The sequence below is a fragment of the Equus caballus genome, chromosome 11, assembly GCF_041296265.1.
Source record: "Equus caballus isolate H_3958 breed thoroughbred chromosome 11, TB-T2T, whole genome shotgun sequence".
Classification (NCBI taxonomy): Eukaryota; Metazoa; Chordata; class Mammalia; order Perissodactyla; family Equidae; genus Equus; species Equus caballus.
In genome coordinates, this window is record NC_091694.1 from 34839439 (window position 1) to 34854473 (window position 15035).

General features: G+C 62.3%; 1 protein-coding gene and 1 long non-coding RNA gene across 2 annotated transcripts in view; one reads left to right on the plus strand and one right to left on the minus strand.

Annotated features, from left to right (window-relative positions):
• Positions 1–3059: 3059 nt before the first annotated feature.
• Positions 3060–12429, minus strand: TBX2 (T-box transcription factor 2). The gene is made up of 7 exons (XM_023652954.2): positions 11796–12429; positions 10415–10682; positions 9306–9452; positions 8013–8089; positions 7749–7912; positions 6656–7293; positions 3060–4461 (listed from the first exon to the last, which is right to left on the minus strand). Exons 1-7 carry the CDS (start codon positions 12188–12190, stop codon positions 4009–4011), a joined length of 2142 nt encoding a protein of 713 aa, XP_023508722.2. The 5' UTR covers positions 12191–12429; the 3' UTR covers positions 3060–4008.
• Positions 12029–15035, plus strand: part of LOC138916272 (uncharacterized) — a 67067-nt gene continuing 64060 nt past the window's right edge. The window contains exon 1 of the long non-coding RNA XR_011423296.1: positions 12029–12151. This is a non-coding gene — a long non-coding RNA (uncharacterized lncRNA). The remainder of the gene's footprint in view (positions 12152–15035) is intronic.

Sequence of the window (15035 nt, forward strand, 5' to 3'; positions counted from 1 at the left end):
GGCAAGCTCCAAGTTCATTCCCGGCCCGGAGCTACGGGAGGTGCCTCAAGGAGGCGCCGGGAAAACAGAGGCGGCCATCGGCTCTGGGAACCCGGTGCTTCGGGAGTGGGTGCGGGGTGGGGCGAGCGGATCTGCGCCTCCAGAGAGGCCAAAAGGCGTTCCAATGGCAAATCAGAGTCCCAGGCATGTTCGAACAGAGGCATCAACGCATTCAGCGAGGAGTGACCAGGCTGCACTCCCAGGGCGCTCTCTGGGAAGTGCTTAGAGAAGACCTGGAGCTCAGGCTCCTTTCCCTTTCACTCCTTCCTCAGGTGCGCATGGGTCTCCCGTCTGCTGCCCAGTCCCTAGAGCACGGAGCGCTCGGCCCCTCGCCCGACCCTGCCTCCCGGGGCTGGTGCTCCGAAATCTGGGGTCGAGAATGGCGAAGGAGGGGACAGAGTGGGACTGGATTTTTGCTACTTCCCAAAGCGAGGGAGGAAGGCAGGCTCAGTTTAAATCTCAGTCTCGTCGAGACTCTGCCCCTTGAACCGTCCTATACGGGGATATGGGGGGTGGGGGTCGGGGCCTCGAGCTAGGGCGTTCACCTGTGAGCGTTCTGAGGCGCAGCAAGCTGAATGCGCCGCTGGGACTCGGCGGGGTGCCCTGCGTGGGCGCCCACAGTACGCCGGGGAGGCGGACCCCAGTTCTGTGCCCTGCTCGATGTTAGGGCCAGGCCACTAATGCTCAAGATTTCCTTCTCAGCAGCATTTGCAGGGGGGCGGGGGAGGAAGGACTGGAGGGCTCCGACGACTCGGATTAACCGAAGAGGAAATGAAGTCCTCTAGGTCTCGCAATCCATGCTGCCTAGCCGCCAGGGGTCTCACGGAGCCCCCCACACCCACACCCCGTCTCAGGGCTCCCCTGTGAATCACATTCACAATCCTGCACCGACATGCACAATTCCCTCTCAGACCCCATAGTCTCAACGCACAGCGTCCCGCGGCGACAAGCCAGGTCACCAACAAGCCACAGCGACCCCTCAATCCCCATTCCCCCCAAACATGCCCTCCACACACGTCCGCGCGCTGGCGATTCCGCCGTCTAGGGCCGCAGATGCCAGGCCCTGAAGGGTTAAGGAGGGCTTGGGGAACCGGAGCGGCGGGACGCGGGGCGCCTGGGCTAATTGGCGACCCCGGGAACAATGAGGGCCGGGAGGCGGGTGGCTTAATTGGGCCAGGGAGCGGCCTGGCCTTTGTCTGGGACAAGGCTCTGCTGCCGGCCACGCGGTTCCCGCAGCCGAACTCAGGCTCGCAGCTGGGACCCAGCGGAGCGCTGCGAGGGAGACTGCGGCAGGGAACGTGCGCGGCGGGAGGCGGGGCAAAGGGGCGACGACTCTCCAAGATGCACTCGGGGCCCGGGGCCTCTCGAGGCCCTGGAGTATCACTCCAGGGCACCCGGGGTGCTTCAGCAGGGACGGCCTACCCGTCCTTTGCAGCCGCCCTCCGCGGCTTCCCCGCTCTGCCCACGGCCCCTCCCGCGGCTCCAGGTCGGTGCTGCCCCCTGGTGTCAGCATCCCGCTCCGCAGGCTGCCGTAAACCCGCCGCCTCTTCCCAACTCTCCTTCCTAGACGTGCTGACAGTGAGAAGCGGGAAGAAATGCCCCTGTTCTTCGAATTTTAGAGGCATTTTTAGCCCAAAGCAACCTCGAATAAGCACACTGTCCACGAGAGATTCTATTCGAACTGAGAAAGGGGCCTCTCTGCCCACCCCGTTCCTGGACTGCCGCTTCACTGTCGTGCCCTCCCAACGATCAGAGGCAGGGAAGCCGGAGTCCACCCTCCCGGGGCTGGGACAGAGTCTTTTGCGCCCTCTCACTCGTACGCTGGCCGAGCCCCTCGCCGAATTCAGCGCGGCCTGGGGCCAGCTCCCTCCCTGGAAGAGGCGGACCTGGTTCTCTGTCCTTGCAAATGAGTCAGCCCACGAATGTTTCTGGGCCTTTGGAGGTCCGGATACCGTCAATTCCACCTCCACCTTTACCCTTCCTCCATCTCACCATCACTGGTATTCCTGGTGAATTGGAGGCCAGCACCTCCCGCCCCTCAAAGTACCCAAGGTGGGCAGCATACTCGGCCAGGGCATCATGGATCCTCAAGAAATAGAGGAGAGAACGGGGAAGGAGGTGGGGGGCTCACTGACGGACAGACCCAGGAGTAGGTTGAAGGAGAGCCCGCTCATCTCCCACCCTTTCCCACGGCTAGGATTTGGGGCTGGAGACACCTGTTGGCTGGATGCAGAGGAGAGAGATGCCGCCCTTGAGAGCTCACGGGATGGGGGCAGGAGGCAGCCGTCCTTACAGGAGTGGGTCTCGGGGAAAGACAGGCCTGATGGAGACTGACAGTGGGACTCCCAGAGAGACCCTCCAACCGAGCCCATTATTATACAGGGGGAAAGTGAGGCAGGAAAGGAAACAGCCTATTGACCCACACGCCCCAAAGCCCCAAGAGAGATTTAGATGAGTTACACGGGAGAATTTTCAGGGTAGACTTTGCCACTCTAGTCAACAGCCCTGACACAGAATGTTTGTTTTTGAGGTTCAGGAGGCAGAGTGGTGAAAAAGGATTCTAGGATTCGTAGTATTTGGGGGACCACGACCAAAGCCCTCCTCGGAAGGGAGAGAGGGAGCAGGGAGCATCTTACCAGCCCCACCTACCCAGAGGCACTAAACGTGGTTCGTTTCCACCATGGTGCCCCAGACAGGGAGGCTGGAGTCCAGGCGCGGAGTGGCTGGAGCGTCCGACTGAGGCGTGTGGCCAGCAGAGGGAGCCCGGCCGCCAGCCTGGGACGCGACCCGCGCTGGGAGCGCGGGGTACTCGAGGTGGCTCGGCGCCTCCTGGCCCAGCCCGCGGTCCGCGCCGGCGCCGCCCGGCCTCGCAGCTCCGCCCGTGGCCCCAGCGGTGCTGCGACCCCTGGGGTGCAGCCGCCGCCGCGCGGGGGACGCCCGATCTTTTGTCCCCGCCTCCAGTCCTCCTTCCGCGCTTGCTGCGCCCCAGCCCCGCGCAGCCCACAGAGCGCACAGCGCGGTTCACTTCGCATTGTAGCGTTTTATTGTTTTCTCGCGTTTTTGTCGTTTCGTCTCGCTCCGAAGCGAAAAGTGAAAACCTGAGGTGGAGCCCGCGAGCCGGGCGAGCAAAGCCCGGGCGGAGGGGCCGAGGGGCTGGCAGGGTGGTAGCTCCTCTGGGGGTCGGGGCCTTCTCCCGCAGTCAAGGACGCCCCCGCCTCCCAGCCCTGTACAATATAGATGCTCATGTAAAATGAAAAAAAAAATTAAATGCTATGAGTTAATCTCTAAATATTATGTACACAGCAATGTACACCTTTGAATAAATTAATACCAATTTGCATATTCTGTGAACCTTAAAGCTTATTTACACAAATTACCATTTATTTCATAAATATCTTTTTTTCCCTGGGGACTCAAGACAAAAGTGCCACTCCCTCCGCTGACCCAGGGGTGGGAGAGGCGCCTGTCTCTTGTGGGAAGACTAAAAGAACAGGTCCCTCCCTGCTCAAGGCTGCACTGACCAGTCTTCACTGACCCCAGCATCCCTCACCCCAGATCCTCAAGCGGTCCATGCCCGAGGCTAGCGGCTCTGGGGCTCCCTCCGAAGCTCTCACCACTGACCCCTACACCTTTGGGTTCCCGAAGAGACCGCTGGGCCCGGGATGAGGCCTCCCCACAGCGGCGGAGCACCTGGAGAGGCCCCCGGCCCATGCCACCTTGACACTGGAGCAGATCTGGACCGAGGCCAGTGGCTCCAAGGCGACTGTGTTCCCCGCAGCCGGATTCCTTGTGAGGCCCAGGGAAGTGTCCCAGGCCCCGGCTGGCTGGTCGGGGCTCTATTCCGGCTGCTCCAGCCCGCTTTTGCTCCTTTATTTAAATAAATACCCATTCTGTGCTGTACACGTCCCAAGCAGCAGGGGCAGACAGCCCGGGAGGCCTGCGTGGCAGCAGAGGAGCTGGGCAGCTCCCTCATTTGGGCGACTCCCTGCCGGGGGAGAGGGCTCGCTGGCTCTCCAGCCCACTCACCAGTCTCTGGATGCTCTGCAGTTCACTGGCCGCCTCTTTGGCTGAGCCGCTGGGGGACAGGGCGCCGCGGGACGGTGCCCCCACTTTGCGGAGAGCCAGCTCGGGCAGCGGGCTAGGCTCCCGGCTGTTGCCTCCTACAGCCTTGGAGCCCTCCGCCGCCAGCCCAGTGGTGAGGAGGCTAGTGCTAGGCGGGATGGTGACCGGGATTTGGTAGGGGCTGAAGCGCAGGCGGGGCCGGGCACTGCCCAGAAAGGGGCTCCGGATTAGGGAGCCAGCGGCGGCAGCGGCGGCAGCCGCAGCACTGGTAGCTGGCAAAGCGGAGGCCGCTGCCGCAGCAGCTGCCATGTAGGTGTAGGGGTAGGGGAAGAGGCCTCCGAAAGTGGGCATTGGGATTCCCTGGAAGAAACAGAACGAAACAAGGATTAGGCATCCTGTCTAAGGTGTTCCTGAGGGGAGGCTGGGTGCTGGGGGTGGTGCTACAGCTGGGAATCCTTGCCCTACTGTTTTAGGAATATAAGACCAGAGCTGATGTAACCATAACCCGCAGCAGCAGAGGTAGGCATGAGCCAGTCTATGGCCAGACCCAGTTAGAAGGTTATGATACACAGGCCTGGTGCCATCCAGCTCTGTGCCAGGTCTTACGGTAGGAGGAAGGGAAGGACATTCCAGGTGGCTGGACTAGCACGGGCAAAGACCTAGAGGGAGGAAACCGGGCAGGCATGGGGCCAGGTGGCGAGCAGGCAGGGTTGGCTGTCTTGGGAGGTTCTGGTTACTTAAAAGAGTGTCTCTCCCCTGCCCTTCTATCTGCAGGTGCTCGGAGGGGCTGAGGAAGCACAGGCTGGGGGAGGAGCTTTAAAAACTCTCCCTCTACCTGTCCACCTGCTCAGAGGTCTCCTGCCTGGGCCAGGAGAAGGGCACAGATGCCAATCAGTTTATAAACTGGTCTGACTATTCTACAAAGAACTCCTGGCGGCACCTCAGTGGCAGCTGAGGAAGGAATGCAAAATCTCTGCCTGTGGAGAGCACAGTAGCCAGGAAACCCTGGATAAACACCGCCTGAGTCCATGAAGCCCGACTTTTGGATTATCTGACCTTTGAGATAATGGCTCACTCCCCAGAGTATGTGGGTATGGGGAGGAGGGCAGGGAACTGACAGTGCTGGGCTTCCAGGCCTCAGGCCTGGCTCAGGCAGGGAGAAGGAAAGAAGTAGCTTAGTCAGGAATGAGAAAATATCCTTCCTGAGAAGGTCAAGCCCTACTGGGCATTCAGACCTGGCATCTCACATCAGGAGGAAGGAGGGAGGCTTCAGATCTCCCAGAATTTGGCTCTACCTGATGGCCAGGGCAGGCTACGCCGGCTTGAGAACTTAACCACCAGTAGTATACCAAGTGATGCCTCCTGAGTACTGGGTACTCTCACCCTGGCCTTGCACCTGTTGACTAGGCTGTGTCTAGAAGCCCTGACTTCCCCATGGCCTCAGTTATGCCCCTGCTTATTATCAGAATTTGTTGGGGAGGAGGCATTCACATACACAGAGAACCAAGGGGGCAGATTAAGCTTCTAGGCCCTGAACTCTATTTTCTAGAGGCTTCCTTGCCAGCTCAGAGCCCCAGACATGTGATGTTAGTGCCTTGAACACTCACTCCACACAGCCCCCACACTGAGCTCTGTTTAAAACTCATTTCAGAACCTCCTCCCCCACTTTGAAAATATTTGCTTCTAAACGAAAGGAGCCTTCTCAGACCTGAACTCCGGTTTTCCTTCCCTTAAGATAAGATCTCAAGGGTTCAATTTGCCAGAAACCTCAGAGGGAAGAAAATGAATGACGAGAATCCAAATTTTTCCACAGGGAATATTCCACCCAAGCAACCAAAGAGGCCGCTCTGCCCATCGGATCTCCTTAGTTTGCTGCTGGCCGCAGTTTCATAAACTCTCCCCTGAGAGCTCAGAATTTCAGCCTGGGCCTGGGGGACTGAGCCCCTCTTCCCTGAGATGTTTGGCTGGGGAAGTTGGGAGACCTAAGGTGGGGGAAGGAACAGTCTGTCCTTTGGCAGGCCAGAGGACTTCCTGGGGGGCCTAAAAGGGGCCAGAGGCATCTGGGAGGTGGGTCATTTTGGTGGTCAATTGTCTAGAAAATATTGCAAATCTTCCTGCTCCCTTTGTCCAGCCACCTTAGCCTTTCAGGGACTGACAGTGAGCCAAGGGTCTTTGTTCCCAGGAAAAATGTCCTAAGGCCAGGAAAGCAGACTTCACAAAAGCCAGGAGCAGCCCCAGTGTGTCAGAGCGGAAGAGTCTGATGGGTGCCTCACTCTGTGCTGGGGTTACAGGGAAGGAAACAGGCCCCAAAAGGCTCAGGGACTTGCCCAAGGTCACACAGGAGTCAGAATCAGCACTCTGGCCAGACCTGGCCTTTACAGGCTTAGTCTCCCCGAACCTAGGTGTCATGGAGTGTCCATCTGGTCTCCCCAGGACGGAGTCCTCCAGGCTAGAAGCTCTGAGTACCTATGGCACCCTCAAGTGCATGCCCGCCTCAGCCGCCCACCTCACTCCTCCTCCCTCCATCGTGCTGCCCCCAGATCGCAGGCCTTACCTGAGATGCCAGCATGTGCTGGGAGAGGTGGAACGGGAAGGGCGCGGCGGTGCTTGCCGCGCTGGCCGCGGGGCCCAGCCCGCCTGCGTCCAGCCCGGTGGGGGTCCCGGGCCCACCGCCTCCGCCATTGCCGCCGCCGCCCGCCACCGAGGCCAGCAGGTGACCCATGCCCATGGCGGAGAAGGCTCCGGGGCCCATGGCGAACTGTCCCGGGTGCAGAAAGAGCGGCTGGCCGGCCCCCAGCGGCCCAAAGAACTGCTGCCCGTGCAGGTGGCCAGAGAAAGCCAGGCCTGGCAGGTGTCCGGCGCTCAGGGGGGACGCACTGTCTGTCTGCACCACCAGCGGCGCCAGGCTGGGCTCCTTGCCCTCGCTCGCCTCCTTGCGCCCCTCGTCCTTCCGCCGGCCTTCGCCGCGCTCCTTCTCTAGGCTCCGCAGGCTGAACGGGCCATCCCCGCCGCTGTCGGCCGGCTCCTTGCCCCTCTCCGGGCTGCGCCGCTCCCGCGCGCGCTCAACTTCGGGGAGGCGCGGGGAGCCGCCGCCGTCCAGGGCCGGGCTGCGGCCTAGCGCCGGCCCCGCGCGCTCCTCGCCCAGCCTCTCGGGCTCCGGGTCGCTGTCGGCGGCGCACGACTTCTCCTCGGCTGCGGGGAGAGAGGACGCGCGGAGTCGCAGGAGCCCGGGAAGGGCCAGACGCGAAGCCTCTCCCGGGGTCTGGGCTACGTGAGGGAGACTTGGGAAGGCCCGCTCGCAGGGAGGCCAAGCCGGAGGAGCTTCTAGGGCCTCGTCGGGCTAGGGGCAGCTGCGGGTCACCTAATCCAAGACCCCTTTTTTACTGTGGGAGAAACTGAGCCCTGTAAAGAAACTACTGCCACAGAGTCACACAGAGCCAGGGACCTCGTTCGGAGTCCAGCCAGATCTTCTGGGAACCAAGGACCGTCCCCACAGGGGGTCCTGGGTTGGAAGGCCCATCGCAGACACACTGCTGTCGCTTCCCCCAGGCCTTCCGATTAGTTGGACGCTGAGCAAAGGGCCAACCCGGCGCCCTGAGGCGACCCTCCCCTCCCCCTTCCCCTTGATCAGAACGCCCGAACCTCACCTCTGGTCCGGTGCACGCGCAGTGGACTAGGCGCTGCCCCTGGGGAGGGTGGCGGTTCCCGCGCTGGGGGAGGGTCGCAAGATGAGGCATCCGACTCGGCACCGTCGCGCTCGGGCTTGCAGTGCTCCTCGTACAAGCGCAGAGACGGCAGCGTCAGCTGCTTCCTGGGGACGATCCGAGGGAGCAGGTCAGAGGGGACCGTGCACATCCCCACGCCCTGTTCCCCACGGCACCCGCCTCAGGGCGGTCCCGCGCACCCCTCACCTTTTCTCTCGCCGGCCGTTCCCGGTGTCCCGGAAGCCCTTGGCAAAAGGGTTGTTGTCAATCTTCAGTTGCGTGATCTGCGGGGACCGAGGGGGCGGCGCCAGGTCAGGATACAGCTCTTCCAGCCTGGCCTGGGGCACCCCGATGTTGGCGGCTACCGGCCCAGAGGAGAGTCCGGGCTGTGTCCACTTGGTACCCGCCGCCTGGGATGGGACGCTCGGAGCCGGAAGGATGAGGTGAGGCCGGCAGGCGGGCCTCTCGGAAAGCGACAGGGTCTCTCCTCCTCTAAAAACTTTATTCGAGGCATAATCCCTCAACTTGCACACACAGGCCCAAAGCTGTGCGCACAGAATCGAAATCTGCCCAAGCACGAACACAGGTCCATGCGGTCACTCAGGTTAAACAAACCCGGCACCTGAGCAGGCGCGCAGAGAGACAGCACAGCGCACGCACGTCCCCAGACACACGCAAAGACAAATCACACTCACGGGCCCGCGCACACGCGAGTACACACAGATAAAACAAGTGCTCACGGAAACCAAACGAATTCACACGCCTCCACACGTATGCCAGGCGCCCCAAATGGTTCACACGTACCCGCGCAGACACATCGGTTCACAAAGACAGAAAGAACCCCCACCAGCACACTCGGACACTCTCCTTCACCAGAGAGTGGTACACATAGGTACCGGCCTAGTGGGGTGGTGCTCTGTCCCTCCAGAGAGGGTGTAGAAAGGCAGCAAGCAGAAAAAGCCCTTCCGCTTGAAAGAGAAGTCTCTAAGCACCTCCAAGGGGTCCCGGGCCTGGACAGACCCAGAGGGGGGTGCTTTGGGGGGCTGTGTCACCTGTCCCGCCCCCTGGCTCCCCCGGAAGAGTGAAAACTGGGCCCCGGGTTCCTAGCGTCGGGAGAGCCTGCGCAGAATGCCTCGGGAGCCCTCTCTTCATTTAAATTCCCATCCCTGAGCCAAGAAATAAACGAATAAAATGTAAAAATGTCAGCGCGGACCCGCAGTCTCTGCTAATTGCTAAGTAAACATCCCTAGCCCAACGAGCGCCCAGCTGTCCGCGCGCCCGCCCGGGGGAGCCTGTGCGTACGTGTCGCGGGCTTGGGAGGGAACCTGGGGGATTTCGGTGGGTGCTGTGGTTACAGATGCGAGACTCGGTGCTGGAGAGTGGACTGTGAGGGCGCGGGGCGGGGGAGGGGGCTGCGGGAAGGCGTGAGTGCGGGGTTGGAGCCTGCACTTGCGGGAGGGCATCGGTGCAGAGGCTGGGCCCACCGCCCGCCCCGCGCACCTTGTCGTTCTGGTAGGCAGTGACCGCGATGAAGTCGGTCTCGGGGAACACGTAGGTGCGGAAGGTGCTGTAGGGCAGCTTCAGGATGTCGTTGGCTCGCACGATGTGGAAACGCGGTTGGTACTTGTGCATGGAGTTCAGGATGGTCTGCGGGGAGGGCGGGGGTCAGCTGGCAGCCCCCAGGCTTTGGCCGGAGCATTTCTACTCTCTGGGGACCCGGCCTCTTTCCATCTCTCTCGTGGTTCTGCCTTCTCCACCCCCAACCCTCCGCTCTTTTCTCCTATCTTCTCTTCTCTTTTACTCGCATGTATTTCTCTTTCTCCTATATTTTCCTCTCAGTTTTCTTTATCACAGTTTCTCTCTCCATTAAAAAAAAATTACCCCAGTTGAAAACACAAATAAAACAAAATAAAAACCCCTGCGACTCCACTCAATCTCTCTTCCTGGGGTCACTGCTAAGCCCCTAGTAACCTCATGGAGAGATGATTGGAACCTAAGGAAGGCTCACTGACTGCTCTGCCTCCGAATAGGCAGTCCTTTTTGCCCCATCAACTCTCCCCTCCGATTCTCTGGGGCCCCGGCTCAGGCAGAAAGAGAGAGCGCTCCCAAACTCCCTCCTCCTGGCAGGGCGTCTGCCTGCTGGAGGAGGGAACGGAGCCTCAGAGAGGGTGTGGAGGGGGCTGGTTTAACTTTCAAGTCTCCTAGTTTGGGGAGAGGGATGGGGGCACCGCTCTTGGGGAAGGGTGAGGACAAGCTGAAGTCGTGGGCAGGTCTTCCAAGCTCAGCACCTAAAGCCCAGGGGCTGCAGATGGAGTCCCGGCAAGACCTGCCTCCGGCTGGACTCTAGGAAGGGGTTTCGAAGGCCTTCCAAGAAGAGGATGTGAACAGCCTGGAGCTCACCAGCCCACCCCGCATTCCCCCGGCTGGCAGAGCAGAGCCCTTTGGGCTCAAACCCAGCCGGCAGAGGCCACAGGGCAGTAACCCGGCCAGGGGCACTCTGGGGCTTCAGCCAGCTATCCTGTCGCCTTGGCTGCCCCCCCACACCCCCCTCCCCGCAGTCCCAGGTGCGCAGTCTCCCACCCCCATCCCCACACCTGCCCTGCACTCACGAAGCCGTGCTTGTCGGAAATGTTGTTGGTCAGCTTCAGCTTGTGGAAGGCCACAGGCTTGGCCATCCACTGCTCTCCCGTGGCCGGGCTGTCTGGGTGGATGTACATGCGTTTGGGCATCTCTGGATCGGCCTTGCCTGCCACCATCCAGCGCGAGTTGTGGAATTTATACCGGCAATCATCAGCGGCCACAATGTCCATCAGCAGAATGTATTTGGCCTTCTTGTCCAGGCCGCTGACTCGAACCTTGAAGGGAGGAAACATCCGCCTGCGAGGAAGGGAAAGGGGGAGACGCCATAGGACCCGGCTCTGTATCGGAGGGCAGTCTGCACGGACACCACCACTGCCTGGAGCTTCCCCGTCTGTGTTTCCCTGTTGTCGCTGTTCTGCCCCCTTACTACTGCCTGGGAGACCCCACCTGTGGTTGTTACTCCTGGGAGATACCGTTTCTGCCTGTCAGACCCTCTCTTATTATAAGGCTTCCTAGTGGTCCCATGCTCAGATCTGGTGACCCTCTTTCTCCCTCATCTGAGATGAAAGCCTATGTCCAGGAAAGAAATCCAGGCCCTCTAGAAATATACCCGCTTCTCTTGAATCTTCCCGAAAATAGTTTCTGGAGTATACCCACTTAAGACTGAAGCTCCCAGAAATAAATTCGGAGGATGTTTGTTTGGGGAACTGGGTTACAGCGCCGAACAGAACCCTGACCCTGAAGTTCGGGGGAAGAGGGTGAGCCTGAGGCCTGGATTCTCGGTGGCTGAGTGGAAGGATGGAGGGTTTGGGGACTGTGGTTTCCTTCTGGCTTTAAGGCCTGGGGCGGCGTGTGCGTCCGGAGCTCCTTGCTCCTCAGCCAGGACCAGGATCCCGGCCCGGTCAGGCTGCGCCTAGGCCGGCTCGGGGCTCGCTGCCGGGAACAGAGCGGCCAGCGGGAACCAGCAGGCCAGCCTGGGCCTAGCGGGGTGCGAGTCCCATTCTGGGCTGCAGGGTCGGAGGAGAGTCCGGGAGACGCTGCATGTCCCTGGGGCTCCGAGTCAGACCGAGAGGCAGCAGAGCGAGGCCGCGGGGCTTTGGAGTTGCAGCCGAGACCTCCGAGACCCGCCAGGGCCGAGCCGCGGGGCCTCTTCGCTTTGGGACGTAGAACGGTTGGGACTATTCTTTAAGAGCATGTTTTCTTTTTAGTTCATTCGGGCGATTTTGATATTTTAGTTTTTAAAAAATCGCTCGGTGCCAAATGAGCAAATCAACTTGGTTGTCTGTGGGAGCTAAACGTGGCGCGGGGGCTGGAGCCGGGAGCCGCGAGCGGCGGGCTCGGCGCTGGTCAGTGCTGTCGGGTCCCCGAGCCCGCCCGCCCGCGCGCCCGCCGGCCAGCCGACCGCCCTACCTCCCGGACTTGGTGATGACCATCTCGGTGCCCAGCTTGTGGAACTGGTCCCACAGCTCCTTGGCCTCCAGCGTCACCTTGGGGTCGTCCTCCACCTCGTCCTCGGGCTCCAGGCTCTTAAGTGAGCGCAGATGCGCGGCGGGCGGGTGCGGGCCGAGTGCCGAGACGTGCAGCCCCGCCTCGGCCGCCGCCGCCGCCGCGGCCGCCGCGGCCGCCGCCCCCGCCAGGCCCGGGTCGGGCAGCGGCTTGGCCAGCGCGCCCGGCGGCAGTGCGAGCGCCGGGAAGAAGGAGGGCTGCGCCGCCGCCAGGAAGGCAGACATGGGGAAGTCGGCCGGCCGTGGCGCGTGGAACGGGTGGTAAGCCATGGCGCTGGCCGCCAGCGCCGGCTCTCTCATTGGGACATCCGGCCCAGGCGCCCAGGGGCCGGGGCCGGGGGCGCGCGGCTCGGACCCCCGGCCCGGGCGGCGGCGCGAGCGGAGGAAGGGCGACCCGGGTGGCAAGCGCGGCGGCGGTTCCTCCCTGCTCCCCGTCCGGCGCACGGCTCTGGGCGCGCGGCTCTGGGCGCGGGGGCGGCGGGGGCTCTGCGCTGGGCTGGGCTGGGCTGGCCCGCTCCGGCGCCGGGGACCACGCGCGACTGGTTAGATCTTGTCGTGATCTCTGGAAAACTGTGACTATCTCACATGTCCTGCCCTGCTCGGATCCCCTGCGCTAACGAGCCAGGCCCCCCTTGATTGCTGATTTTACGCTTTTTGGACCAATTGTGGGTCTCCGGGGGCGGGGTTTTGACAGCTCAGGCCAAGCTCCGGCCGGGAGGGGGGGCCGGGGAGAAGGTGTCGGAAGCCTCAGCAGTAAGAAAACATGTCAACAGAATAAAATATTAACCAATGACGGGCCAGCGGGCCCCGAGACCCCTCCCCCTGCCCCGGCCCCCACCTCGCCGCCCGCGCCCGCGGCTGCCTGCGCCCGGACGCGAAAGCGCGGCGGGCCGACCCGACCCACCGAAAGGGCCTGAGGCGGGGGCGCCCGGGTTCCAGGGCCCTGGGGAAGGACCCCCAGCCGCACGCTGGCCCCAAGTGCAAAGCATTGACACGGCCCCGAGAGGAGAGGGGGCGCCCTCCTTCTCCCGCGCCTGGCCGCCCGGCCGCTCTGGCCCGCGCCCCAGCTTGGCCTCCGACCCCGCTCCCGGCCGCGGCGCCGCCCGGGGCCCCTGCTCTCCGGAGGGAGGCTTCGGGCGCTGGAAAGAGAGGCCGGTGGGCGGGCGAGTCGGGAGGCGCGGGCGGCCGAGGTCCCGGAGCGGAAACCAGGTGGCGGGAGCCGGTGAGTGGAGCCGTGACAGAGCCCTGTGGGGCCGGCGTGGGCGGGAGCGGGACGCGGCCTTGCACTCGGGAAACGCGGGGACCCCCTAGCCCGCGCCTCCCCTCACAGGAAGACTCAGGAGGAACCTGGAGTTCCGGGCAAGCTCTGGACTCAGCCCAGTGTCTGTCTGCGGCCCCGACCCAGTCCCGAGCCCTCCGACGGTCTGGAGAGCGGGTCCTTGGAATGGGGAGGTGAGCGCCCCTTCCGCCGGGCGCAGGGTGGCACGGCGCGGGCTGATGCTGGCCCTCGCATTCTTGACCCGCAACCCAACGAATTTTCGCCGCATCCGGTACCGGAGACACAAGTCTCCCTCATCCTAAACACCGGCATCCTCTCTCCACTCTCCGCCACTTTCTTAGAGTTTCTTTCCGGCTCTCGGCAGCGCACGTCCACCAGGGTCAGTAGTGGGGAGGGACGAGTGTGGGGGTCGGAGTGTCTGTGCGCACCTGTAGTTGAACCCCTCCCCGCTCTCCACAATCAATCTTCGTTCTCGGGCAGCCCCAATATTCATCCCCCGCCCCCGCGGTGTGTATGTGTGTGCGTATTTGTGTGCTTCGCGCCCAGTGTGGTGGTGCCCTCTGTGCGCAGCGGGAGCTGCGACTTAAGGCGTGCACCCAGAAAGAGAAGCAGCCACACACCTGCCTTGAATCCGGCTCGGGCGCTGACACTCGGACTGATTTCTGGCGGTCGCGTTCCGAAGGACAAGACGGACCACGCACTAGACATGGATGACTCTCCTGCCCGCACAACCAATACAAGTGCGGGTGAGTTCGGCCGGTGCGGGCCCTGTGCCCGCGTGGTGGGCGCTTGCAGTCCACATCCGACAGTGACCCAGGCAACCCTGCCCATCCGCTGCGCGCACCCAGGCCCAGGGCACCTTGTCGCTGCACACTTGGACCTGGCATGTGAAGCCTGATGGCCCCGGGTAGTGCGAGTTCGGGACCAGCCCGAGCGGTTTGGCCTCGGGGACATTTTTTCTACTTTTCCGAGGGGCCCAGGCGCTCTCGCATCTCCCCTTCCCAGCGCGCAAATGGGCGCCGCCCCCGCAGGGTTTTTCTTCCCGACCTCACTCTCGGCTGGGTGGCTCCTCTCTTAGTGCCTCCTCTCTGTCCAGAACGAATCTTCGACTCCGCGCTGCGCAGTGTACGCAGCCGGGGCAGGATCCGTTGCAGCTTTGCACAGGCAAAGTCCTGCCGGCTCCATCTTAGGCGGAATGTGGCCCCTTCAGGGAAGGACGTGTGTGGACAGGTTTGCTCAGTCTGTGAGGTGACCAGATAATAGCCAGAGCAGTGTTCCTTAGCCGGGAATCCGGGTATGGACCTGGGAATCCGTGAATACATTTGCAAAGTCGTGTGTACACATACTTTCGTACTAGCAAAAGTGTGTACACATAAATGTGTACCATTTGGACATTTTCCTGGGAAACGTCCGTAGCTGGTCAGGGGTCCAAGGCCCGGAGAGTTTGAAACACACTGGCCTGGGTTGTTTGCCCAAGAACCCCCGTGGCAACGGTGCAGCGGCTGCATCTGGGAATCTCTATGCCACCTGGCCACAGCCACTGGGCCACGGACCTGCCCTCCGGTGGCCACAGGCTCTTTCCGGGCCGGGCCCTCACCGTCTGCCCTGCCCCGCTATCCCGCAACCAACCCAAGGTCCTGCTACAGCCGCCCTCAGTATTTTGAATCTATCCCCCAGCCAAACTCTCCAGCGAGGAAAATCCTTGGTTCACGGAAAACCCGCGCATGAGAGGCCCAGGCTGCCCCGGAGCGGCGCCGTCCGGCGCCCAGCTCCTGCTCAGCCCCTCCCCCCACCTGGGTCTACCCCTCTTCCCCTTCCCGGGAACAGGCGCCCCTGGGGGGTCCCCGGGGCAGAGAGTGCGTGTCT

Bases quoted from the DNA above. Each gene is read 5' to 3' on its own strand.
- TBX2 (XM_023652954.2), bottom strand. From the start codon at position 12,190: ATGAGAGAGCCGGCGCTGGCGGCCAGCGCCATGGCTTACCACCCGTTC. The intron at 9,453-10,414 runs GTGAGTGCAGGG...CCCTCCCCGCAG, and splicing joins TTTCCGACAAGCACGGCTTC to ACCATCCTGAACTCCATGCA. The intron at 7,294-7,748 runs GTGAGGTTCGGG...CTCTCCCCGCAG, and splicing joins GCGCGTGCACCGGACCAGAG to CCGAGGAGAAGTCGTGCGCC.